Source organism: Mustela nivalis, assembly GCF_964662115.1.
Source record: "Mustela nivalis genome assembly, chromosome: 1".
Lineage (NCBI taxonomy): Eukaryota > Metazoa > Chordata > Mammalia > Carnivora > Mustelidae > Mustela > Mustela nivalis.
Genome location: NC_139020.1, coordinates 132,627,669 through 132,653,540, shown reverse-complemented (window position 1 = coordinate 132,653,540; position 25,872 = coordinate 132,627,669). Strand labels below are relative to the sequence as shown.

Below are 25,872 nucleotides of genomic sequence, written 5' to 3'. Positions count from 1 at the left end.
CAGGACTCTGGGGATGACCCCAGAAGAAGGAGAAGGGGCTTAGGGCCATTGCTAGAGGTCTTGGCCGGGACCTCCACTGGGGCGTTGCAAATCTCACTAATAGTGTCAACCCCAGGATCGCCTCTCAAAGTGGCCTGGTTGGCAACTTTGACCTCTTCGCCCTTCCTCAGCGAACTTTCCCTCGCGGCATTCCAGATTTCCAGGCAAATGTAAGATTTGGACTCTACACGGTTGTATTAAGAGACAGGGAAATCAGAAAGACGTCCTATTCTCAGGAGAAAAACCATTCTACCCGGATGGCTGGGGTTCCCTGCTTGCATCCCTGGCGGCCAGGGACCTGACTTTTTCAAGAAGACAGAGGAAGGGTAAGAAATGAGTGAATGTGGACTGGTAGGTGTCAGGTTTTGTCCCAAGCAGTCCCTAAAATCTACAGTGTTTGTGCTACTGAGGAAGTAACTCCTGCGGTTGAAACTTTATTGAAATTTACACCCTACCTAAAGTGGATTTTTCTGAGGTGTCAGGACTGTAAGATTTATTCTATGGTAAAACGTAGCTGCAGAAGCAAACAACAACTACAAAAACCGTACTTTAATACTGGAAAACGCCAAGGTTGAGGTGTTTCCTCTAAAAACCTTTAATCTGCTGTGGGGTAAATCAATGCTATGATTTAGCAGCAGTCCTTTATTTCTATTGCATATTATTTTAGTAGAACAGTAGTACATTCATATACTGGCTGCTCCAGTCTGCTGGCAAACATTAGCATTCAAGCTTACATTTTTGACAAATGTGCAGACAGGAATAGCATGAATAGGCATCTTAAATATTAACAACCTAAGCATCTGTTGTGAAACAAATTTAATATATTTACTCTGTTTTTCTCACATTGTTAGAAAAGGTTATAATAAGTGCATAATTTCAACTTTAGTTAGCAGAAGTAACTGGCTGTATCTTTCACTACCTCTCCAAGTGTTTAACACAGTCACCAGACATAAATACTTTAATTAACTTGGTTAGGCACATTATTAAATACACTTTAGACCTTGTGTATACTATGTAAAATGTAACAATAGCAAAATATGTATCCTATTTGTGCACATTTTAAGTGACTCTGAATTTTATAAATATACCAGGCATGTTTATTCTTCATCTCCATTTGACACTTATTACTTTATAGTTTTTCTAATGGCAACAATATATTAAATGTAGAGTTGTTCAGTCATATGTAATACATAATATGTAAACAGTAGCTATAAAATACAAAGCATTGTTAAATTTGAGTATGGCTACGTGTAACAAGATTATACAGGAGAAACAAAAATCACTGCTCAATTTTGTATTCCTTTCTGAAAAAGGAATACAAATGATGGATGAAGAAAGAACAGATAGGGATTTCCCTCCTAAAGTACTAGTGCCTTAAAATGTGTGTGGGTTGGGGGTGGGGAGAGCAAGGGGGAGAAGGGGAAAAAAGAGATAGAGAAAGAAGACCTAAAGAACTTCTAAAAGTCTGAATAGTTATTTCCAGAATCAATGCATTCCTCGTTTTCCCACAAGCTGAAATATGTAATAAATAATAGTTCTTTGTATGTAAAAGTATTCACAAGGAATGCCTTTTGTTTAGTTGTTGTAATAAATTAATATATTCTTCGGTTGATAATCTACAAAAGTAGTTCTTTTGTCTCCCAGCATCCTAAACAAGAACGACAAAATGAGTATTGGTTTATTTCTGTAGACAAGCCTGTTGCCAGATATATGAACCTGTGACTGAATAAGCTATGGTATGCTGAGTGATGGTTAAGAAAGACTACATTGAATTAGCAAAGACTCAAATATCTGAAGGAGATTTTCAATTATTTTTTCATGTGACAGGTTATGGATTGTAAATTAGGCCTAAAAGGTCAGGTGACAGGCACCTGTTCCTCATTATTGTAAAAATCTTTTGGTTACGAACACTATTAAGCTAAACACAACATAGATATACAGCAGGGACTCTATAAAGCACTCTAGTGGTTTTTCAGCTGCTCTGTAAATTTCCAAGAGGGCCATACACTGATATGCCCTTTACACAAACAAATCATTTCTTCCAAGACGTGTTGTCTTGGATGACTCTTATATTAGTACTTGGGATTCATGAAGTATATGAAATAAATGCATATGACTGAATCAATCTTCAGACCATGTCTAGACATGTTGTTATTGAATGCAAAAATATTATTTTTAAGCCTCTCTTTTTCCTTTACAGTCCACTGTTTAATTATCAGAATTTGTCTGTATTTTAAATAGAAACCTCCCCAAATTGCCTTCTGTCCTTTTTTAAGATGAGCTCCCATTTTAAATAATGCCATGAAAGATTTTGCTAAATACTTGTGTAGAAGGAAAAAATTAGTTGCACTATATACCGTCATAGCTTTGTGGTATATAGAAAATGGGAAGAGACCCACATTTTACATGAATGCTGTTAGGAAGGGTGTCATCATTTGATCTTCAAAGTTGACACTTCTCTCAGGAGAGTTCAGTGAAATTTCTATTAGAATTAGAGAGTGTGATTTGATTTTTGTTAATGGTTTACTTTTAGATATTTCAGCAGAAAAAGCTTACATACTAAACGGACCTAAGTAGCACAATGTTGTGAAATATTAAAGGTGCCAGTTGCTTTTAACTGGCAAAGGAGGAAGATTTTTGAGTAAATCTGGTAACTCAGATGATTAAATTCTATATTTAAATATGTACTTTGTTTTAGTTTTGTCTAGTTTCTGCTTATTGTATTTAGTATTCATTTTTAGCATTTGTGATCAGATTACAGAAGAGTCCTTATTCTTGCTTTTCAAATCGATTTGCTTTTCAAACTCCAAAACTCTGGGATGATTTTAACAAATTGGTTTACCTTTTGACAGAACAGAGTTAAGTTAATTAATAGATCAGGCACGAAAAATCATCCACGGTAGGGTGTATTTTCTGGTAAAATGAAAGTTATGTTTCACCATGATGAGCATCAGGCTTCAGTAATCTGTTCCTCGTGTGGAATGAACACTTCCTACTTCGAGCTAGCAGGCACCTACTGTTTATTTACGCTGCATTAAACTGACAGCTCAGCAATCAGAGGAAAAATATTACTTACCTTCCTGAAGTAAATACCAGTTTATAGGTTAGTGCACGTATTTATATTCCTGTCACCACTAAATAACGGCTCTGTCTCCATTTTAATATCTACCTGTACTATAATCCAGGGCTTCAGACTCTTCCTGGTTGGGGGTAGGGGTTGAGAGGAGTTTCTCTTATCATTTACCAGTGACAAAACTTTAAAGAGGAGTAATATCATCTTCTTTCTGTCATTTAAGAACCAGCTGAAAGCAATGCTATGCACTTTTACTTTACATACCTCAGCTGTAACATCAAAACTCCCAAAGAGCCTGCATGCCACTTAAAATAGTCATCTTAGAGCAACCTCAGGACAAATATGTTCAAACACATTGAAGTTTGTGTTTGCTAAATTAACTTTCTGCAAAGTTTCAAGTAGATTACTTAAATTATCTTAATTCTTAGGGAGTAACTTTGATAAAGGGTGGTACCTTCCAAGGCTTAGATGGAATGTTTCAGTTGTTAATGGAGATCTGCTAATGTGAGTACAAAGTGGGGTTCATCGATCAATCGATCGATCCATTGATACTGTTAGCTTTCCCCTGAAAATATTCTCGCCCCCCTATGTTTGTCTTCTTGTTAATATGCCAACCTTAAGAGAGATTTCAACTTTCTTATAAGAATAATTCTAAATGCATTTGTTGTTTTCTTTTTAAAAGTCCCTTCTTTTTTCAAGACCCCTGGAAACATCAAAATACTGTGGAAGTTGAATTCTTAAATTTAGGATTAACTTAAGAAAATGCTTATTTTCACTTACGTTCTGTAAGTAGCTCTTACACCATCATCTACACACAGTTGTCAATCAGTAATCACATATTCCATTGACATCAGAGCAGAATGTGGTCTTAATACAGCATGGAAATCAAATCTGTTACACAAGGTTCTTCCTCTTCACTATACCAAAGAAAAAGTGTCTACGATGGTAATTTATATATCGTTCCTAAGTGCTGTTCTCAATGGTAAGTCTATTTAAACTTGATGTCTTCATAGAGTGTGATCAACACATTAACACACATTATTTAGTACTTTTGAACTTATGCCAACGGTACCTTTTGCTGTTTATTTTTTTAAAGTCTTTTTTAAGATCAGATATTTCATTTCAGAGTAAATAGATACAGATTGTGTGTATATATATTCAGGGTGAGATTTAGTAGCAGAGCATTTCTCCAGCATATTGGCCTATTTTTATTCTTTCAAGTTATTCTGTATCACTTCCACAGTTGTTGCTGTCTGAAGGTTCATAATAGAAATTCTAATCACCTCTTTCAATGGACTTTCAAGGATATAATTCAGTTTATGCAGTGATCTAGTTTAGTTACGAGAGGTGAAAATTAGTTAACTGGTACCCCAGCATTTATGTCCCTAGATTCTGCTGAAATTTATTCAGTCCAGTTATTTGACATTTGGTAGTAAAGTATCTTGTAATCAAAAATTAAGAATTGGTTCAGTTTCCAGTGGAGAAAAGATCTTGCTAGATAAAACATTTAACTCTGCGATATTTTATTACACTCATCACTCATTTTAGAGCCCGCTTATTGTTGCACAAATTTTTGAGTACCTCGGGGTGCAGGTCCCCCAAATGAAGCCGAAATGCTTACAGAAGAAGCAGATGTCAGGCTGCACCTGGTAGTGCTTTTACTAGAATGTCTGTGGACCTGCACTGGCTGCCCCCTCCTTCCTACCCCTTCCCCCCAGGTGTGCAGGAAGTGGAGGGCGTTGTACCCGGTGAAGTGGGTGGACTCTACCCAGAGCTATGACCTGATTTGTGACGCACCCTCAGAACTGCAGTAATGGTCCAGCTGCTTCACAGGCAACTGGTAACACCTCATTTGGGGATGCTTCTGCCTTGCTAGCAGTGCCAGAGAGGACTTCGTCATTGTCACCTCACCAAAGACTACTTTTTGAGAGCTCTCCTATAGGGCCGGATTTGGAGAGCAGCCTCTGATATTTAGAGGGTAAGTGCCAAAAAAGTTCCTATCAGTTTCATATGGAGAATCAGGGCTACGACCAGAGGGAGGAGAGACCGGCGTTTAGTGTTTGGAGAGATCTCTGTGTTGGGATGTTGCTTTTTCTCAGCTAGAGATGATTTGGGACCAGATACCAACAAAAATTCTTCAGTAGGCATTCTTCTTTGGGTGGTGAAATATGGTAGGCAGCTCCCAGGGGAAATTATTAGACTCTCTTTCCTTGAGATATTTAAAGAAAAGGTGGCAATCTGTGTGAGAGGGAATTCTTCAGATGCTGTTTTCCAGGAAGTCAGGCATTTGGTAGAGTTGATTGCTAGAGGTTCCTTTCTAGTCTTCCTCAATGGCTTCAGATATGCCGTTAAGAGCCTGTAAATGACAATTTGGCCTTTTAATGTTTATAATGTTAAGGACTTTAAGGTAAAAGAGGTTTTATGTTATAAATATTTTATTGTGATAATTACTATAAAGAAAATAGAACCTAGTATATGCAGATATCTTTTGAAATGGAGAATATTTTGAATAGAGCGTATCCATAATTAGCTGTTTGATGTTGAATGCAATTGAGTTTTCCTGTTCCAGTGAACCAGAGGATGGAAATCTTTGGGGATTAACAACAGGGCTTTGTGATTCTTGATATAGCAAACCTTTCCCCATTCACTGATAAAATGTTTTTATCAGTGAAGGAAGAACTAAATTAAACTGCTTACATTTTAAATTTTAAAAGATTACATAGAATTGATAAAATAGTCCAGGTGTTTTTCCATTGTATTTTCACCAGTTGAAATGATACCTGGAGGTCCTGTTTAATGTTAGACAGATTTCTCCAGAATGTGGAGGACAGAACAATATTTTAATAACTATTTTAAAAAAAATTCTTAAAGATGAGCTCTCTTTTGGATGGCTTAAGAGGACTCAAAACAATTTAGAACCTTATCTTAAAAGTTAAAAAAAATGACAGCCTTATTTTGTATGGAGTCATTGTATTTTAATAATACTGTATGCTTATTAGTGTTATTAGAGCAGTAGACAGTTAATTACAGCCTTTTCTGAGACATGTTAACTGTATATTAACAGTCATGTTAAAAAAAGAATGATGTATACTCTTACATGCAAGCTGCTACTTGCTAGACTCTTTAAAAAATATTCTTTTAGAATGTATAGAGTCAGGTTTTTGGTCCAGAATCATCAGAATGTTTTCTACTACCACTTAATTTTAAAACTTTTCATGGGCTATACAATTTTTCTTCTTTTTTCTATTTTTCTTTCTTTGTAATTGTTATTGACTTGGTCACTTTTGCCAGTGGCATTAAAAATTGTTGCCCCTCAGCAATTTTAGCTTTCCCACATTGTATTTTGAGACGCCTACATTTTCTTATGTTCTGATGACTTTGGCCAACATGAGCCATTAAAAGCTTATTGAGTTGATTTAGCACCTCTTCCTATTTCTTTTTGTGGAATGATTTCAGTCACTGTTTTTTTTTTTTTTTAGCCAAGTTGGGTTTTCTTATAATTCTCTATAACCTGATATTTAAGATACACTTGAGCACTTGATCACAGAGGTAGTTCTATTTCCTTTTCCAAACTTCAGCCCTTGGTTTTGCTTTGGTTTCTGTCATGGCAGAACAAAGGTGACTGGAACTAGAGTTTAAAGCTGGGCTTAGCCTTATTTAGACAATGCTACTAAATTGGTTAACTATTTGAATCCCCCCCGGTTAATTTGGATATGTAGACCTTGTAACCTTGTACTATATAGCACTTTAAAGTCCACTAATATTTCCACTTTATAAATTTTTAGGTGCTGCTGTTATTTATTTCTAAAGGTATTAAAAGACCACAAAAAAGAAACTCAGTGTAAGATACATGTCTGTTGTGTTCTATAAAATAGGAGAAACTCCTCAGTTAGCATCCTTTGCCTTGTATAGTGAGCACTCATTAAAGATTTGCTAAACTAATAATAAAATAGTGAATTTAGCTTGTACTGAGAATGATTCAATGGAAGAGAGACTTTTTTTCTCTAATTTTCTCTTTTTGCTGGGGTTATATGAACACATAATCTACACATGTCCCAGTTTTCTGGATAATTGAATGTTTTTCTTCTCTAACTATGTGCCCTGTCATTTTTTGACAATAGCACACCAGGGTTTGTTTTATCCTCATTGTCTCTGACCTTCAGGATTAGGTGAAGAATCTCAGTTTATGTTCATGGTCCTTTGGTGTTTGGTGCAGTAACAGACTGTATGTACTGCAGTCAACAGAGAGAGCTCCCCTAAGGTCCTTGCAGTTAGGTTACCCATGTAATAATGGTCTTCCTGATATCATAGGACCAAAAGTGCTACGGACTTCTACCTGTTCTTTACTGAAGAAATATCTGTCATGATTATTGCTTAAAAAGAAATTTTTCATTTAGCTATATACATTTTAAAAAACTATTTTAGATTTAGGGTTTTTGTATTAACAAAGATTTCACTCCATTCCTTAAAATTGATGCTGGAGTTGCAATAGAAATGCATCTAAAACATTCTGAAAAGTTCAGTGGAAGTTATTTTAAAAACACTCTTGCTTTTTAAATTTATTTTCTTTTTGAGACCTGTATGGAGCTATTTGCAAGACAGACCTATTTAGTTCCTCAAAAGGAAGTATTCCTCAAGCAGTACACTGCTGTGTGACCTATTACATTATCATGCACATTCTGTCTCTTTAAAAACAGTCTCCTCTATTTGCCCTATTAATTGTTGATATGTTGCCATCCACGAGACAAAAATTAGAGCTGTAATTAAATAATCATGTGATGCTCCTTAGTGCCAGTGAGAGCAAACTCATTTTTCCAGGCCCTGATGGTCACTGATTATTGTATTACTACTGGCTTGCTTTATTTTTTTTAATGATTCTCTATCTAGTGGTTAGATTACCTAACCACTATCCCTGTTTTCAAAATTAAAGAAAGTAAGGAACATTCAGCCAGTTAATTGGCTAGAGGTCCTCAGGGATGTAAGGTAGACATACCTTTTTTTGCTTTTGGTCACCTGGTAGGTTCTTTAGGGAGGCTACATCAGTGGTGTGGTTGCCTGCCATTTAATTTACACTGGTGTTTTGGCTGGGATGGAGGCATATGGGGAATGCCAGGAGAATTACAAAAGGAGCCGGGTATTAAAATTCAGAAATGATTAAAATTGAAATAAAAGGATGTTGCTTCTTTGCCAGTACTCTGGCAGTCATAATGACACATAGAGATTAGTTTCCACCTTCATCTTTTCCTTCTTTCTCATTTCCTCTTGTTTATTGTTGACACATTTTCCTTATGTCTGTCTCCCGTCTCTGTATCTTTTTGCAACATTATGCATTCCTATTTCTCCCTCTTTCCTTAAGCATGGAGAAGCCTACTTAACCTTATTATAACAATAACAGAATAGGCTATTAATATTTAATATGCACATGATTAAAATTTCTCTCCCTTAAACATAGGTCAGCTGTATTATTATTAACCGGCATGTAATTTTTCATTTAAAATATTCTTATTCTGCCCTTGCTGTTTCTAAAATGTAGTCTACTTTAGTAGTGATTTAATACTTAATGTTTAGAAAACTGTGGTCGGCTAGTGAGAAAAGAACTTACCAGTCATGGATAATCAATTATGCATGAATTCAAATGTAACAGATGGAATCTGGTGAGTTAAAGTTTCTCTTTGCCTTGGTGGTTTTTTTTTTTTTTTTTTCTTATTTGTTTGTTTGACACCTGTCTCTTACATAGAGATAAACATCTAATGCAGCGTGTGAGAAATTTCCTTATATCTTTCCGTTCTCTTTAAAGTGAACTTGATTTTTTAAAATCATATTTGAGGGCAGAGAATTTTTATGTGGTCTTAAAGATGATCAGATTCTTTTCCAGCACTTTATTCATACATAATGTGATTCTGCCAGACTTATGAAGGGTCACTCAGTGGGCTTGTAAAAAGGAAGAAGCAAGACTCAAATCTTGGTTCCTTGCCTTTTCTCCACTACTCTTCCCACTGTCATTTTTCTTAGAGGTGTGACACTAATTCTGGGTTTTAAAGAATTTTTGGTGAAAACTGTGGTAGACTAGTGTTAAATGGTGTAGTATCCTATGGTGAACAAATGTTATCTGTGAACATATATTATGTTATGCTACATGTATATTGGATATATGTTTATTCATACTTGGATGTTGGCTAAACAATTGGATTTCCCAAACCTATTGAGAATGCCCCAAGATTTGGTTTATATTCTAAACTGCGGCATATGCCAGCCATAAAGATGCCTTTGCTTACAATATTGTAAATTCTTCGTGACAAAACCCCTTTGTGCAAAGTGAACTAAAAACTTATTTTTGAGAGCCTTATTGCTTCAATGAAGAGATAAGTTTAATTTTCAGTAAGTATAATGTGAATCTGTGGCTTTTTTTCAGTTGTAGAAAAATAGAAAAGTGGGTATTGTCCATCTTTAAAGCAGTACAGTCTCAAAACAGTTACAAGCTGGTCCCCATCAAAATTTTTCATAAATATGCTGTTTGTTTCTCTCCAAGTGTATTTATATATATATAAAACAATACAAATGAAAATAGTCTTTACAGAATAAATAAAAATAAATGATTAAAAAATAGCCTCGAGGCTCACTGTTTTTAAAGTTATACTGTAGCATTATTTATCAACTTTTTGCTTCATATCAGCTGGAAATTTGCATGTGCATTTATAGTCCATGTTAGTTGTCTAATGAATTAAATCCCACAATAAACACACTAGTTAAGAGGCAACTACAAAATAGGTAACTGGATATACTCTAGCAACAGCTGTACTGTGCAACAATTTTTTTAGTATTTTATTTATGATTTTATACATAATAAATATGTAATTTTAATTTGGCTTCACCATTCCTATTCCTTAGGCATGCATCCACCAGAAAAATACATAGGGTTAGGTATGAATTCAGGGAGACCAAATTTATACTTGAACTTCTAATACACTAACAATTCCATCATTAATATAAAAATCTCTAATATAAAATCAGTAAGAATAGATGATAGGAAACAGAATACAGACACCACTGTATGGAAAAAGATGATATTAGATATTATTGCATTAGGTAAATAATCCTAATTGCTGTCACTTGAAAGTGACTGATAAATTTGAAAGCCTTTTGGGCTCTTTATAGCCAAAAAGTTCTGTTCATTTACTTTCAAAAATAGAATCTAAAGTCTTTATCCAGAGACAATTGAGAAATTATTACACTGACCACATTTGTAGCGTTGCTGCACATCTGTAGCCGTACTGTGCACAAGTGTTTGACACTCTTACATGCTGTTTAATTGGGAGGGTCTACTATTTCATGAGTATAGTTAATTTTCACTCATTTGAAAACATCCAAAAAGAGTTTTTGGACTTACAGTACTCTTACTTGTTTGTTTTTGTCTATGTTTCTTTCTCTGCTTTTGCTAACATGCCATAGAATAGAATAAAATCTGAAAAGAGAACCATTTTCTTGCATCAGAGGACCATCAAATTACCTACTTTGGGTGGGATCTTGGTCTCTAATTACCAATCCATGTTAATTATCCTTGGGTCAGGTATTCATCATATGAATTAATTATCTAGCATAGACTGGACCGTGGCTGTTGGCGGTTAAGGACAAAGCAATGGAAGGTTGGCGGTGAGAAGAGGTTTGTTCGGTATGTTGTAGCTCATTGTTTTTCTGCTTGGCATGATACTTTCATGACAATATATATCTGCCAATTTTTAGGAATATATGAAAGATTGTTTTCCTTTAGTTTTTTATTGTTTGGTTTTGTTTTTAGTTATTTTATCAGAGTAAAAGATACATAACATAAAATGTTCTATTGGACAATTTTTTAATGGTACAATTCAGTGGCATTAATTACAACCACACTGTTGTGCAGCCATCACCACACTCTGCTTCCAGATCTTTTCTATCATCCCAAAAGAAGGTACTTTAGTTTTTCTATTCAGCTTCTCCTTTGCTGCAGCACATTTCAAGCATCATAGTGGCATTTAATCATTGTGCAGGGTGTGATATAATGGTTTCTGGAGGTGGCTTTCTTTCCTAATGAACAACCCTGGTCCGGTGCCTTGTGGCTGTGTGGATTGCAGTACAGTATTGGGTGCTGCCTTTGGCTGATACTCCCCAGAAAGGACCTGGACAAACATTCAGGTCTATTGTAACTTCAAGCTCTTCCTCCCTCCAATTAAGCCAAGAAAGATTAGCAATAACATTCACATCCCTAAGAAGATTTAGTTGATCTGTCTTGGCTAAAGGTTGATTAGGAATGGTTGCTGTTTGACTTCACTGAGATTAAAATCCCCTGAGCTTCCGGGAGAGTATGGCACAGCTGAGGGGGCCGTGATGCCCTGCCATTGGCTCCTTGGCGTGGACAATATGAGGACTTCAGTTCTGCTTATGTGCAAAACTTAGCCTGGAGATAAGTGGAAGTTTTCAACTGTTCAAGGGGAAACTTACTCAAGGTTGAAATTTTCAGGGAGAAAACTTCTTGCTCTTCTACGTTGAAAAAAGACTTAGAGGAAACCAGGATGGTTCTGGCTCCAGTAAATAATAGACTGGTTTTAGAGTTTTACTTCCCACGTGTAATTTTGTGGTTAGTCACTTATGTCTGTAATGATAAATCATATACCTGCACAGGATTTCTGGCACCTCAGTAAATCTCAAGCAAGTGCCCAAATGCTAATTTATCGTGGTTCCTCACACACCATCCCTGTTTCACCAAATCAGTGATCTAATAGCTTGCTGTCACCTTTTTGTGTTTGTTAGTTTGATACAAGTGGCTTGCCTGCACATATATTCCTTAAATTGGGGACAAGGGCTGGTTCCTAGAACAGCCTTAACTTTTGCAAGTGACTCCAGGATTGGGTTAAAAAACTCACTTTGAAGATGTCCTAGCAGGTATATTTGACTTCGTGTCTCCAAAACATGAATTTAATGTTATCTACTTAAATACTCATGTTACTACTAATATTAATCTACTTAAAGTAGATGTCAAACCTGGCTGTACATGAGAACCACCTTGGGGAGCTCTAAATAACTAAATGCCTGGCTCCCACTCTTGGCCATTCTGATTTTTTCTTTTCAGTGGGGTGCAGCCTGGACATCTGGATTGTTGAAAGAGCTCCTCAGGTCATGACGATGTGCAGCAAATTTGGGAAGCCACTGAGCCTACTTCCGATACTGGCACCTGGCTTTACTTCCTAAGATTGCAAGAATCTGTCTTGTACTCTCTCATAGGAACAGTTCTTGGATTCCTTTTCCTGTGATGACAGTGTGAGAAACTCCAGGAACACAGACATAAGTATACCCTCAGAATGCTTACAGACTTGCAGTTTGGAGGAGCAGACAGGTAGATACAGAATATCCCACTGAAGGACCAATAGTGTGAAGGAACATCAAAGGAAGTAACTGAAAGCTGGAGAAGGATTCAGACACAAGAGGTGCAGTCAAGCTGCCTATTAAAGGATATGGCAGAAGGGAGGTCCCCAGGTGAGAAGGGGGAGGAAGGTCACTCCAGAAGCAATGGCGGAAAGATATGGCAACCTAAAACGGTTAATTACTTCAGCAGTGATATCAACACTGGAGGATCAACAACAATGACAGGAGGCCTTCCCATCCCTACTCAATTTTGGATGCGAGTCTAGATCAAGATACCAGTTTTGGTGGGATTACTACCATCATGCCTTGTCAAGGTTATGTTTCATACCATACCGGCACCTAAGGAAGGAGAGGTAGCTTTCAAAAAATTCTGCTCAATAAATTTTTGCTAAAAATGTTATTTCTGGGTAAAAGACCCAGATACCCTGTCAAGTTCCAGAAGCCATCTATAATGGCTGTTCATTTCCCTTATTCGTCACTCCCCAAACTAGCTTACACATTGGCTTTTCTTTGCTCAGTTTTAATAATGACCCCTGCCTATTAAAGCCCATATCACAAACTACCAGTGGGTATTCACATCCACCACCAAGCAATCAGGAAATAACTTTTGATCATTATCAGTCTGGCTATAACTGAAGCCTCACTTATTAGGGAAAAAACAAAAACAGAAGACCTTAAGCCCCATATTTAAAGTCCATTACCATTTCTCTTTTATCTCCCCGAAACATATTCAAGCCTTTTGCTGTTGTTCTCTGCAGTACAACATTGTTTGTTTGGTATCTGGAACACCCTTCCCTCCCCCCCAGTTTGAGTAGGTACCACTTTACAGCTTCCGAAAGAGCCATTTCTAATGGCAACTGTGCTTATTTAATTCAGGGGTGGGAATGAGGGTGGGAAATGACCCTGTGGTTTTTAACTTCACCTATGAGCTATTTAAATGTTCATGGAAAGCAGCATTTGAGGTAAATGCATAGAATTCCAAATGTACAATAGGACCCTTTCAAATACAGACATGTCTAGAAAGTTGTCTTAAATTTGTGTGCGGCAGCACACAAGCCTTATTCCATGCAACTTTATAGATCTCTGGGCTAATTCTAAAATGGAAACTGATTTCAATTTGGACATCATTAGAATGTCTGAGAGCCATTCAGCACCTCTAAGACTCTTCCTGGCTAGGTCTTGGATTTACTTAAGTTGTCCTTTATAGAAGTTCTCTAGATAAGTGCCATCTGGGTGGCGGTGTTCTGTAATCTACATTATCCAACACAATGGCCACTAGCCACATGAGGCTATTGAACATATGAATTGTGACTAAGGAACTAAATTGTAAATTTTATTTAATTTCAGTGAATTCAAATTTAAATGTTATAGCCACCTTTCTCTCACAGGTTACCACCTCCTCACTCCTGCAAACTCTAAAAGGAATTATCCTTGCATTTAGTGGTGGAGGCTGGTTGCAAGTGAAACCATCAGCTTTTTGCTCTCATTTATTTATTTATAGTGTAAATATTGCAAGGCCGGTGTATGAATTCCTGGTAATATGGTAGTGAGCAAGACAGTGTGCTCTCATAGGGCTTATAGTCTAGTATGCGAAACATATATTAAGCTAATAATTACCCAAGTTGTTAATTGACTAAGACTGTGATGACTGTTAAAAAGGAGCAATGAAAGGCTGTAAGAAATGGGGGCCATACCTTCTTGTGAGATTAGTCATAAAGCTTAATCAGAATTCGATTTATTCTTTAAGCAAGAAAAGCACCTTCCCTTCCCCAAGTTCAAGGCTGGACCCAGGGATCTCAGAGTGGGGGAGCTAACATGTGCCATGCCCTGACCTCCAAAGATGTGGGGTCTGTTTGATTGAGCTTCATGCATCCACATATACTGCAAACTTCTGAACTTCATCAAGTAGATTCTCTCCTAAATTGTGCAGTTGTGATGATGTCAGTCACAGATAAGATGTGAGAAGAAGGGTGCAAATGTTTACAGGATATTGCATTTCCTCTCCAATATATGTTTTGACAAAGTTGTTTGAGTTCCAGCCCCAGCTTTTTCCTCTCTGTTCTTACAAATTTGTATTTGGTCCATTCAAGAAACGATGTGGAAATCAGTCCTGACATTCCAGACAGACAAAATGAGACACATGACAGCAAAACATATGGCTCAAATAGACATCCTTATATGGCCAACACACCATATTCCCAGAAATCATATATGGAAAACACCACCTGCAGCTAAAGCCAAAAAACAAAGAGTTGACATGATAAAAAGAGCAATATGCTACGTAAATTGTGCTGCTCTAAGAGTGTAGAGAGATAGCCAACTGTATTTGAATTTAAAAAGATGAAAAAACAAAACAAAACAAAACATGTCCTTAGAAAGTGCTATGGTGGTAAGCATTGCTTTGCTAACACAGTCACTTGCGAAGTTGCCATATCTTAAAAGCCTTCAAATTCTAACTGCTTTCTCTGTTTATTACAAATGTACATGCTATTCAGAACTCTGAATGTGTTTGAATGCTTTCAGATATCTGCCTGCATATTTATCTTAATATGGTGCCATGTGAAATATGCAGTAGTCCTTTCATTATTAAATTTAAAAAAAATCTTGTGTATCTTATATAATATTTTATCTTTGTTACCTTTGTGTAGCCAGTTTGAATCCCTTCTTATGTGATTAAAAAATTGATGCACTCTGTTTTCACTGTACATCCGCATGTTAAATAGTTCATGTATTTGACCTGTAATATTTCATGTTCCTGAGGTTTTCTATTTTGATAGCTAGATTTATTAAGTCTAACTTTTTTTTCTATACTTGCTTGTATCTTTATTGCCAAATATAAGAGGCCTATATTAGAATAAATTGATGTTTTTTCCCCCCTCCAACATAATAGTTTATCCTCACATATGCCTTGGAGGGTGGTATTTTCCTAATAATCCTTCTTCTTCTTTATTTTAACCTGGGTTTACATTGGCCAATGCTCTTTAGCATACTTGTTACGTGTGCTAAAGAGGGAGATACTATATAATGAAGAAGTTCATCAATGTAATGTACCACTTGGAGGACATAAACCTCCTTGTGTCATTTCTTAAATAGTTCTGAAATAAAGAATGTACTTGAAGGAAAATTAGTATATATGTGTGTGTGTGTATGAGAATATGTACAAAATTGTACTATATTGGTATTCTTTATAATAAAGTCATCATTAGAAGTCTCTATCATTTATTTTATCATTTTCCAAGGCCATGTCCATTCTTATTATATTCTGAGGTTGTGTTTAAGAATTCGCTTGTAATACCTGGATAAAAGGTGCTATTCAAATTTTAAAATTATTATTTCAATTCCCATTTGTTATATCAGTATTGGCCAAATCATTAGGAGACTAAGGCAATCAGGATCTATTTGTCTTGTATTATTTGTGTAAATGATAGGATAAACATATATTTACAATATTTTATTCCACTGTGTTTTAAAATTGACATATTCAGTAGCCCTTTTTAGTCTTCTTTTCTCTGCTCAAGTTCTGTATTATCCAATGACTTTTATTTCCTTTTTTCCTTTTTTTAAAATACTTCACTTGAGCTTAAGTTGCATAGATAAATTTTGTTTTGTAGTCTACTATAGTTTTTCTATTTTCTAAAAATACTGTTTTCTAATGCTACTATTTGTAAATTTGCACAGCATGATACTAGAATGCACTGTTCCTACTGAAAACCAAGCAGGTTTCAGGGAAAAATGTCAGGCATCACCAGTTTGAAGCAACTCTTAATATATACATCTTGGAAATTCCTAATTTAACATATCATTGCAAAAATCATTGCCATAGAGATTATTGATGATAACTGGATATCTATGTTTTTCTTTTAAATATCAAATATCTTCCTAAAATAAGCTTAAGTACTTCCATCCACAATACCAATTTGGACACCCTGCTACATTTTTGCCATGTTTGTATTTTTCCTTATTGATTCTTATACTTCAATTAAAAAAATCCTACTACATATTTCCCCATGTTTCAGCTTTTTAAAATGTGGTATCATTTGGGCTTTTTGGTTAAGATTGCCTTATATTTTCTTGTTTTTGATGTTGTGTTTTGTTTTGTTATCACATGTTCTTCCTTTTGATCAAGGCTTGGGTTTATATGTGCCAAGATTCACGGTTGCCTTCCTGGATTTTGACTAACCTTTCCCGTTTGTGGGTGAAACTTGGGTGCCATTAGACTGATATATTTTCATTGTTTCTCCCAAACTTGTTCTCCCCAGGAGGCCATTATTTCCTATACTTTATCTCCGGCTTTACCTTCTGCTTTTCTTAGATTTCTAATGTAAACAGTGTCTCTAAGACTGTATTGGTAGCTTTAAAGAGCTTAATTTGCATATTTCCTTCTTATCTCTGTACTTGTGCTAACTTGTTGCTTTTTTATGTGTAACAAAATGTTTATCTGACTGATTTTTCTCTTTTCCCTACCAGTGTATTCTGAAAAATAATTCTTACAACATTTTTGTTTTTGTTTAATGATTAATTGCCTTCAGGGTTCTAAGATGTTAGTATTGAAACCCAAGCAGTAAACGCTGCATCTCTGTTGTGAATGAGATTGTAATGTTCTTCACTTTTAGAGGAACTGTATGTAATAGATTATCTAAATAAGAGGATCATACTTCTGTGCTAATGACCATTAATCTAACTGGGTAACTTACCCTAGATTACAGAAGCATTTATTGCTACGACAGATGCATTTACCACCCCAAACTTTTCTTTCACCGGTATAAATTAATTTAGGAATGGTGGCGTCTTCTCCTTTGTGATAACAAGTTATATCTCTTTCAAATGACCCAAATTTTGTTTGACTTGGCCACTATGGGACAGGTATTTCTTCCTCCAGTGTGTTCTATGGCTCAGAAGTGAGAGAGTTTTGAACTGTTTAGATACGGAAAGCTCTTATCTTTTTTTTTTTAACGTCGGCTCTTAATAGTTTGGGATTCAACCTCCTTTGAGGATAAATATTCGCGAGAGCTTTTCAGGGCCCCCGGCCTTTATTCCTGCGCAATGGTTTCTGTACCCTTTGCTCTTCTCCGTAGAGATCTACCTCCCGATTGTCCCCTTCAGCCACTTCCTGAAGTCCCCCTACCTCAGTACTCTGTGCCTGTCACCTGCACGTCCGGGCCCGTCTCCCGCGGGGCCAGGGCGCCCTCCCTGCCTGGCCTGTCCCTCGGGTACCCGCCCGCGACGCTCCCGACATACTCCTTTCTGTGGTTTTTGCGCGCGTGGGTGGTTGGTTAGTTTTCCCCCCTGGCCCTCGCCCCCTCCTCCGTGGCACTTTCTCCCCCCACCCCCGCCCCCGCCAGTCGCGCCCCTCCTCCCGCCCCGCTCACTCTCGCACACCTGCCCCTGCCGCCAGCGCGCCGCGCGCTCCCCTCCCCGCCGAGGCGGCCGCTGCCAGGGAAGCCCCCTCTCCCCTCCCCTCGGCGCCCTCCCCAGCGCGCCTGGCGGCGGCCGGCGCTGGCCCTCGCGCGGCGCCCTGTTATTCTCGGTATTGTGTGTAATAAATGTCGGGCCGCCTCACTCTAATCAAGCTCATTACAAATTCTTGCGCGCCCGGGGCCGGAAATCGTGCGCTCCCCCCCACCCCTTCCCTCACTCATTCACTAGTTACTTGTCTTTCTGCTTTTTAACTCGCCGCCCCCGCCCCCTCCCCCAATCCCGGCCCTCCAGCCCGGGTTTTAATCCCCATCCCTATTCCGCCTTCTCCTTGCACCCTGCCCCCCCCCCCGCCCCGCCGCCTTCCTCCTCCGCTCCGCACCCCCTTCCTCCTCCTCTCCCTCCCCCCCTCCTCCTCCGCCGCCGCCGCCGCCGCCACTTTCTCGCTCGCTCCCGCTCCCCGGACGCGGCGGATGAGCCGGCCCCGCTGGGGAAGGGCTCGGGGCGGCGGCGGGCGGCCGGGAGGAGGCTGCGTGCTCGGGGCTGGGGCTGCGAGCGGGGTGATTTTGTATTAAAATGAGGAGGAGGAAGAAGAGGCAGCCACAGCGGCGGCGGCGGCAGCAGCAGCAGCAGCAGCAGCGGCGGCAGGAACAGCGGCGTAGAGGGCTGCAGCCCGGGCGGACGCGCGGAGCCGAGCTGGGCACGGCGGCGGCGGCGACAGCGGCCGGGATGAGTCAACTAATAATTTAATGGGGGCAGAGACGGCAGCGCGGGGGAGAGCGAGCGAGAGCGAGCGAGGGAGAGAGAGAGAGAAGCAGCCCCGTCCGGGGACTCGCGCTCACACGCACGCACACACACACACACAAACACACACACATACACCTCTCCCTGTGCCACCCAGCAACAACCGGCCTCGTCACAACAACAGCAACAGCCGCCCTCTAGCCCAGCCCGGGGACCGAGCTTAAAGCCGGGGCGACTCCAGAGGACGCTTCCCACCCCCTCTTGCATTTCGGGAAACTCCTCATCAGTTTTGTTGGGGTTTCCGGGTTTCTTTTCCCCCCAAGTCCTAGTGCCATTGTGGTGCTCGTTGTTTACCTCGGACTCTGGCTGAGTGAGAGCTTGGCGACTTTTTGGGGGGAGGGGGCGGGGAGTTTGTTGCTGCTGAGGCGGTGGAGGTGGCTGGGGGTGCCTTCTGATTCCCTCCCCCTCCCCCCAAACCCTCTTTCTCTTTCCCTACTCACTCGGCTCCCCAGGCGCTCGCAGCCCCGCGTCAATGGGCTGGGAGAGGGTCCTCGGGGCTGCTATAAGCGAGGGCCGAATCAAAAGTGGCATTTCAGTGCCTTTCCGGGGTTCTTTCCGCGACCTTCTGCCCCCCACCCTCGCTGTCCCCCGGTAGATGCCCTCGTTGGGGTTGCGAGGCTGTGGGAAGAAAGTTTAAGGTTTGTTAATAATTAGTCGCAATTGTTGGGGAAGGGGTGGGGGCGATTGGAAGGGAGGCGAGGTGGCCTTCCCCTCTCTGCGTTCTCCGGGGTTATTGGAGAATAATATTGCAAGTGACAGCCAGAAGTAGACTTTCTGTCCTCACACTGAAGAACCCGAGCGAGCAGGAGGGAGGGAGGGAGCGAGAGGACCCTTTTTTCCTTTTCTGGAGACCTTGTCCGCAGTGATTTTTTTTTTTTTTTCTTTTTAAGAGAATCCTCAGTCACCACCTCGCCTCCCCAGCATCACCACAGTGTACAGCTCATAACGGGTTTTGCTTTGTTTTTACGATTTTCCCCCCAACGAATCACTTGTCAGATCAATTTTATCTTCTCCCTCCTCCCTACTTCCCACTCTCCCCTCCTCCCCCATCGAAAACCCGGTTCTCTGAGGTTAGACATTTTACAAACCATATATGTTGTTTTTCGAATTGTGATTTTTTTTTTTTTTTTTTTTTTTTTTTTACCCCCTCTCCCATGGCTACTCTTCTAGACGTTTATTTCTGCCCTTCCCCCGCTTAGGGGGGCGGGGGTAGGGGAAGAGAAAATAATACAATTTCAGGGGAAGTCGCCTTCAGGTCTGCTGCCTTTTTTTTTTTTTTTTTTTTTTTAATTAAAAAAAAAAAGGACATAGAAAACATCAGTCTTGAACTTCTCTTCAAGAACCCGGGCTGCAAAGGAAATCTCCTTTGTTTTTGTTATTTATATGCTGTCAAGTTTTGAAGTGGTGAGTTTCAGGTCGGTTTTGCTAATTTCACTCAGTAAAACTGCAGTGTTTCTGTTTCTAGATAGTACTTTGCTTCTTTGTCTCTTTAAAAGGTCACAGTGAAAGCTTGGCCTGGATCGTGCCGGCCATATGGAATGGATAAGGGCACAGTCTCTTAAAATGTGATTATGGGGTTCTTTGGGGGGTAAATGAGGCGATCCAGCAAGGAACTCTTTGAAAAAGATCCCACATTGCAAAAATAAGGTTGTTGAAACCGGAATTTCGTGTTTTTCTTTTTCTTTTTGGGGGAAATAATAGCTTTATCTGAGTTCACTGTTTTATTAAAAAATTATCATAGATGGACTTGGTTTATGGACAGGGAAATGGGATTTTGAGAAAGTAGCCTGCATTCAGTGTGACAACCAGACGTTACACTAAAATGTGTTTTAAAATGTGTAACTCAAAAGAAACTCTTCAGCCTGGCATCTGTTGAGACCATAGTTAGTTCCCGTACTCAGTCCAGCAGGCCCTTTGGAGGCTGCTCTTTCCAAGACCAAACTGAGGTTTAGTGAACTTTAGCCTTGGGCATAGAGTTTAAATGAGTAAATTAGGTGTTTTATGTGCATGTAATTTTGCTTTATAATGTAAAGCTTTTTACAAGATGACTGAGTGTTTAATAGACTTTTATAGGTGGGTGTTGGAAGGATAATTTTGCATGACCTATATGATGTTTTGATTGTCAATACATTAACTAAATTATAATCTATCACTTTCATTTGCTGTGCAGCTTATAATGCTGTTAAGCCTCATGACTACTTAATATGTTTTGTAGCATTAACTTTGATGCTGTTGTCTACCCCCCCCCCTTTTTCTCAAATTGCCCCACGGGTTAAGTATTTTCTTTTCAAATCATATGTTTTAAAATTCATCTTCTGCTCTAGGGTAAGGCAACCAATTTCAGAAAAAGCAGCTCTGTATTATAATCCACATGAAACATTAGAAGCAGTGTTTTGAATAAGTTAATAATCACCGCTCTCTAATTTTGGCTTTAGACTGTAGTTTAATATAATGGAAAAGAGTAATCTTGATAAAAAGTGGTTAAAAGAGGCACATTTATTGTTAATGAACCTCATAACCAAAAACAGATGGGACCTCGATCAACGGTAAACCTTTAGTTCTCAGCGTGCCACCCTAGAGTACAAGGATAAATAGCTATTATTTCTCAAACTTTATAGTTCTTCATTTGGCATTCTTAAGGTTGCTTTTAAACCTACAGATTACCATTCTCCCCCCACCCCCATTCACCTCTTTTCTTGATTATAATAGACAAAGTAATCAATGGTTAAAGAGGGAAAAAATGCTTACAGAAAGGCCATGCTAATACAAGCTGGCTTTCAATAGCTTCTTTGGTACAATAATTTTTTTTTTTTTAAAGTACAAGATATGTTGAATTACCAGACAGCTGGAGGAAAGTGGTAATTATTATACTTTCTTTGGCTTTCCTAAATATGATCCCCTCTCCCTTAGTATTGGTGAGTTTCATACTTAAAGTACTATGAAAGTTTATAAAATAATTCTGCTAAACCTGTTCTTATTAGTTCAATTAAAACTGCATTTTAGAAGTGACTTTGATATTGTATTAATTGCTTTGTTATACACAGTATGAAAATTGATGTCCAATGTATAATATAACTGAAAACAATTATCTGCTGTTTTTTCTGAAGTCAATTAGGATGTAGACTTCATTGCATACCAAGATTATTTTTAAATGCTAATGACTGTGTTTTACCAAAATCATCAATATTTTTTTTAAAAAAAGTAAATTTGGCACTTTAGTATGTACATCACAAAGTATTTTCAAGTTTTTTGCTATTTAAATTGTTAACAGCATTCTATTACTAAGAGACACCTAAATATTGACACTAAAACACGAAAGTTGTAATGCTTCAGCACCTGGGGTATTTGAAGAAATCCTCCATTTCTTTCAATTTTCTTAAGGTTGATGTGATCCAGTCACATGTTTGAGCCAGGACCTGATTAGATCTTTAACAGGTCATGTAATTCTTAAAACTTAAGCAGTAGAAAACTTTCTGTGGATTAATCTGTAAAGCCAATGAGGAGTTTAAAAAGCAGATATTTGCTACCTTGTTTTGAGGGGTATATATATATATATATATTTCTTCATAAAAATTAAACTATGTAAAAGCGTAAACATGTACATCAGATTTAATTAATATTTTGGACTGTGATCATCTTCCTATTCTTGATTAAAGTGTTACTATTGTGTTCTGTAATGAGTTTCTGATTTTTAAAAATTGGGACTACATAAATATGTTGTTTTCTTTTTAGCCATACTTGTGGTCATTCTTGTTCTAAAAGTAAGCCCATTTCCCCCAACTTAGCTTTGTTGGTAGGTGACAAATTACCTTTTTATTCTAAGATGTGTAGCTATAGTTTCCACAAATTATTCTGTTAACTTGCATGGAAATGTAATACTGTTATCTGAAAACATAGTAACATCTGCAGTATATTATTTACCTAGTTAAGCAATTTTACAAGTGTACTGTATTTGTGGAGAGAAATAGCTAGGGATAAAATATTTACTTGGTGTATCATATATAATATATAGAGAGAGCATGAGGGGGAGAGAGAGAGACCCCCCCCCATCCAATTATAACATGTCTTCTTTTTAAATTCTGGCAGGTGATCTTTAGAGGGTAACTGAGTATGGATCATTTGAACGAGGCAACTCAGGGGAAAGAACATTCAGAAATGTCTAACAATGTGAGCGATCCGAAGGGTCCACCAGCCAAGATCGCCCGCCTGGAGCAGAACGGGAGCCCGCTAGGAAGAGGAAGGCTTGGGAGTACAGGTGCAAAAATGCAGGGAGTGCCTTTAAAACACTCGGGCCATCTGATGAAAACGAACCTTAGGAAAGGTAAATACTTTCGAGCCAAATCCTGGAAAGCTACAAGCCCTTGTGTCTACTCAAGGCCACTTTGTGTGGGGGTGGAGAGGCAGAACATGTCTTTGTATGTTCTTTTCCTTGATTCTCTTGCTGATGTGAAGTTAGTTAATTCCCAGGCTGCTGTGTCAGTCATGTTTGGAAAGTGTAGGCTCTGTGCTTGACTGGACCACCTTGCCCTGCTATAGAGTGGAATCATTGGATGTTTGGATGAGGACTGAGTTAAATGTAATGGCCTTCATTATACAAGGCTTCCATTGATAAGGTGTTATTGTAGTAGAGGATATGTAGGTGGCTGTTGCTTAAACTAACCCTGATTAAGAATAAGGCACTTAGATTGTTTGAGGACTGCCTTAGGTTTTTGCAGAGGGTTACTAGCTAGCTGTAAGTCATTTTCAGACATAATGGGCATCTTATGAGATATGATGTAAAAGTTTTGTGATGTCATTTTTTGTGTGGCTTGTTTTCTTAAGAGCAAATTGATTATTTATAGTGAAAAACCTGATGATTCTAGTTTTTGATTTTTGCTATGGTTGAGTATTTTTTGATAAAGGAAGGGCAGACTTAGGCAAGTTTATAAAGGAAAGATAGTAACTGTGTGACTCCTTTCTACCCATTTTTTATTAAATTGATGAAGTTTGACTTTGACTTTGACTGTGTTTAGCCCTGCTATTTATGTAGATCAGTGCCTATGCTGGGTATAACGTGTGTGTCTCATAATGGTCTTTATTTTGTCTCTGAATAACTGTGTTTGGGATTCAGATTTTTCCTTACATTCGCTAAGTGAAGGATAAAAATGCTGTCTTTTAGCAACCAAGAATATTAAGTAGATAAAGTTAGAAGGCAGAGGAATTTCATTGTGTTTGATGCATAACATTTATCATACAATCATTTATTTTTTTCTTGGTTTGGCGAAAACAAAGAATATATTGATCCTGAAATGAACAGACACAGCAGTCCGTATTGTTAGATCTTTATCTATTAAAAATGGAAAAACAGCACTTCAGCAAATTCTTTGGCCTCTACTCATGATTACCCTATTTATTGATTGTTTGCCAAGAATGTATGCATCTTAAGAAAGCCAGGCAGGGTAAGAGCATTAAAAATATAATTTATTGCAGCTTTTCAAACTGAGTGCATTAATATTGTACTGTGAAGCACTGGGGCTCTATAAAAAAGACTTTCTGACGCCTGCAAACATATAAGTTCCATAAATTCCTAAATAGGAGATTTCAGCTGTCTCTGGTATTATGTGATATTTGCACAGCAAACTTTAATGCCAGGACAGTTTTAGACAAGGATTCTACAGACTTCAGTGCTCCTTATGGCAGACGTGCTGTTTACACAGGCTCATAAACCTTCAGCAAAAGCTTCTAAGACTGCCTCCAGGTTTAAATCATGTGGTATTTTTAGCATTCAGCAGTGACCAGTGCACTCCCCTTTTCATGCTGGAAGGTTATGAAGTTGCTGTAGTTGGAAGTCTCGCCAAACACTGGCACAAATAATCAGTTCAGAGAAGGCTCCTGTTCAGTATTACTCGTAGGATCAGGAAGGCAAGGGTGACAAGTTTGCTAGAAGGCTTAGCAGCTAGATTTGTCGTGAAATGATTCTCTTGTCACTTTATCAATAGCCACCTTAATTATCTATAGGGTATCTCTAAATAGAGTCCAAAGTAAATCCAATATGTTTCAACAGTTTGCAAAACCTATAGTTATTTTCAGAGATCTAGGGAGCATATAGTAGAACACGTATGTATCATTCTGCAAGAGAAAAATCAATGCATATGTTTTTGTTGTACTAACCCAACTCTTTGAAGCCATCAGAACAGGGGGAGGAGAAACCAAAGTACAGTAATTTCACTTCCTGCTGAATTTTTTTTTTAAACATTGCTTTCATAGTGCCTTACTTTAAAAATATAGTTTAATTGTAGAAGGTTCTCAGCTTGCTTCAAACAACAAAATTACTAAAGCTTTTTGGTAGTGGTGATTGCGTGTGTGTGTGTGTGTGTATGTTTAATCTTATTTTTTATGAGCATGGTTTCTGTTTGACAGGTGCTAGATAAAAATTGTGGCTGAGATGAGAAAGCCCTACTTAAGAAAAAGAGGTTGGGTGTTTTTGTTTATTTGTTTAGGAAATTTTGCCAAAGTACCTTCACGCCAAGGAAGAAATCACCAGTTTGCTCGTTGCTATTTTTGCTGTGGTCTTCCCAAGTCTTCTTCTGATCCCTGACAGGATCTCTCTCTGGTATAAAACAGATGAATGAATGACAACAATATTGGCAAGCTCTGCGGCTTGTTTTTCATGCCTAGCCTGTTGGGTACCTCCGAATGAGTTTGTGAGATTTTCTAAGTAAACCTAAAGGGGTTTATTTGTCAGAGCTAGAATCTCGAGTGATCAGTTCACCAAGGCTTTGGTGAAGATGCACGTGTAAAAAAATGTAGCTGCTTTACTGCCGGCTTTTGTTCAGCATAAACAAGAAAATAGAGCCTTTTTAAAGGGCATCCCTGGTGTCAGGAGGAAATCCTGATTTTGAGCTCGGGTTAGTATGCACTAGAAATCTCTAGAAGTTGGTAGGATTCTGTGCGTCCAGAGGGCAGAGCCTTATAGAGGCATTAATGTTATAGGACTAATTGGGGATCCTGGGTGCCCTGTTAAAGTAACCCTTGTCATCATTTATGCTAAAGATGATACCCTCCTGGCAGTTTGCCACAGTACAGTTCAGATGCATCTGCTTTTAACCCTTTTCCGTATATCACTGGAAGTCTGACAGTACGCTGCATAAACACCTTGAGTACTA

General features: G+C 38.5%; 1 protein-coding gene across 16 annotated transcripts in view; it reads left to right on the top strand.

Annotated features, from left to right (window-relative positions):
* The window catches only part of SATB1 (SATB homeobox 1), a 101,586-nt gene that overhangs the window by 1,958 nt on the left and 73,756 nt on the right, over positions 1-25,872 (top strand). For 6 of the 16 annotated variants that reach the window (XM_082685201.1, XM_082685205.1, XM_082685197.1 and 3 more), the window contains one exon: positions 22,814-23,048. In XM_082685201.1, coding sequence (XP_082541327.1) covers positions 22,838-23,048 — 211 coding nt within the window. In that variant the 5' untranslated portion in view covers positions 22,814-22,837. Of the gene's footprint in view, positions 1-815; positions 5,091-17,709; positions 20,143-22,813; positions 23,049-25,872 lie in introns of those variants that run through there. The other 10 variants (XM_082685199.1, XM_082685206.1, XM_082685202.1 and 7 more) reach the window with 10 other exon arrangements.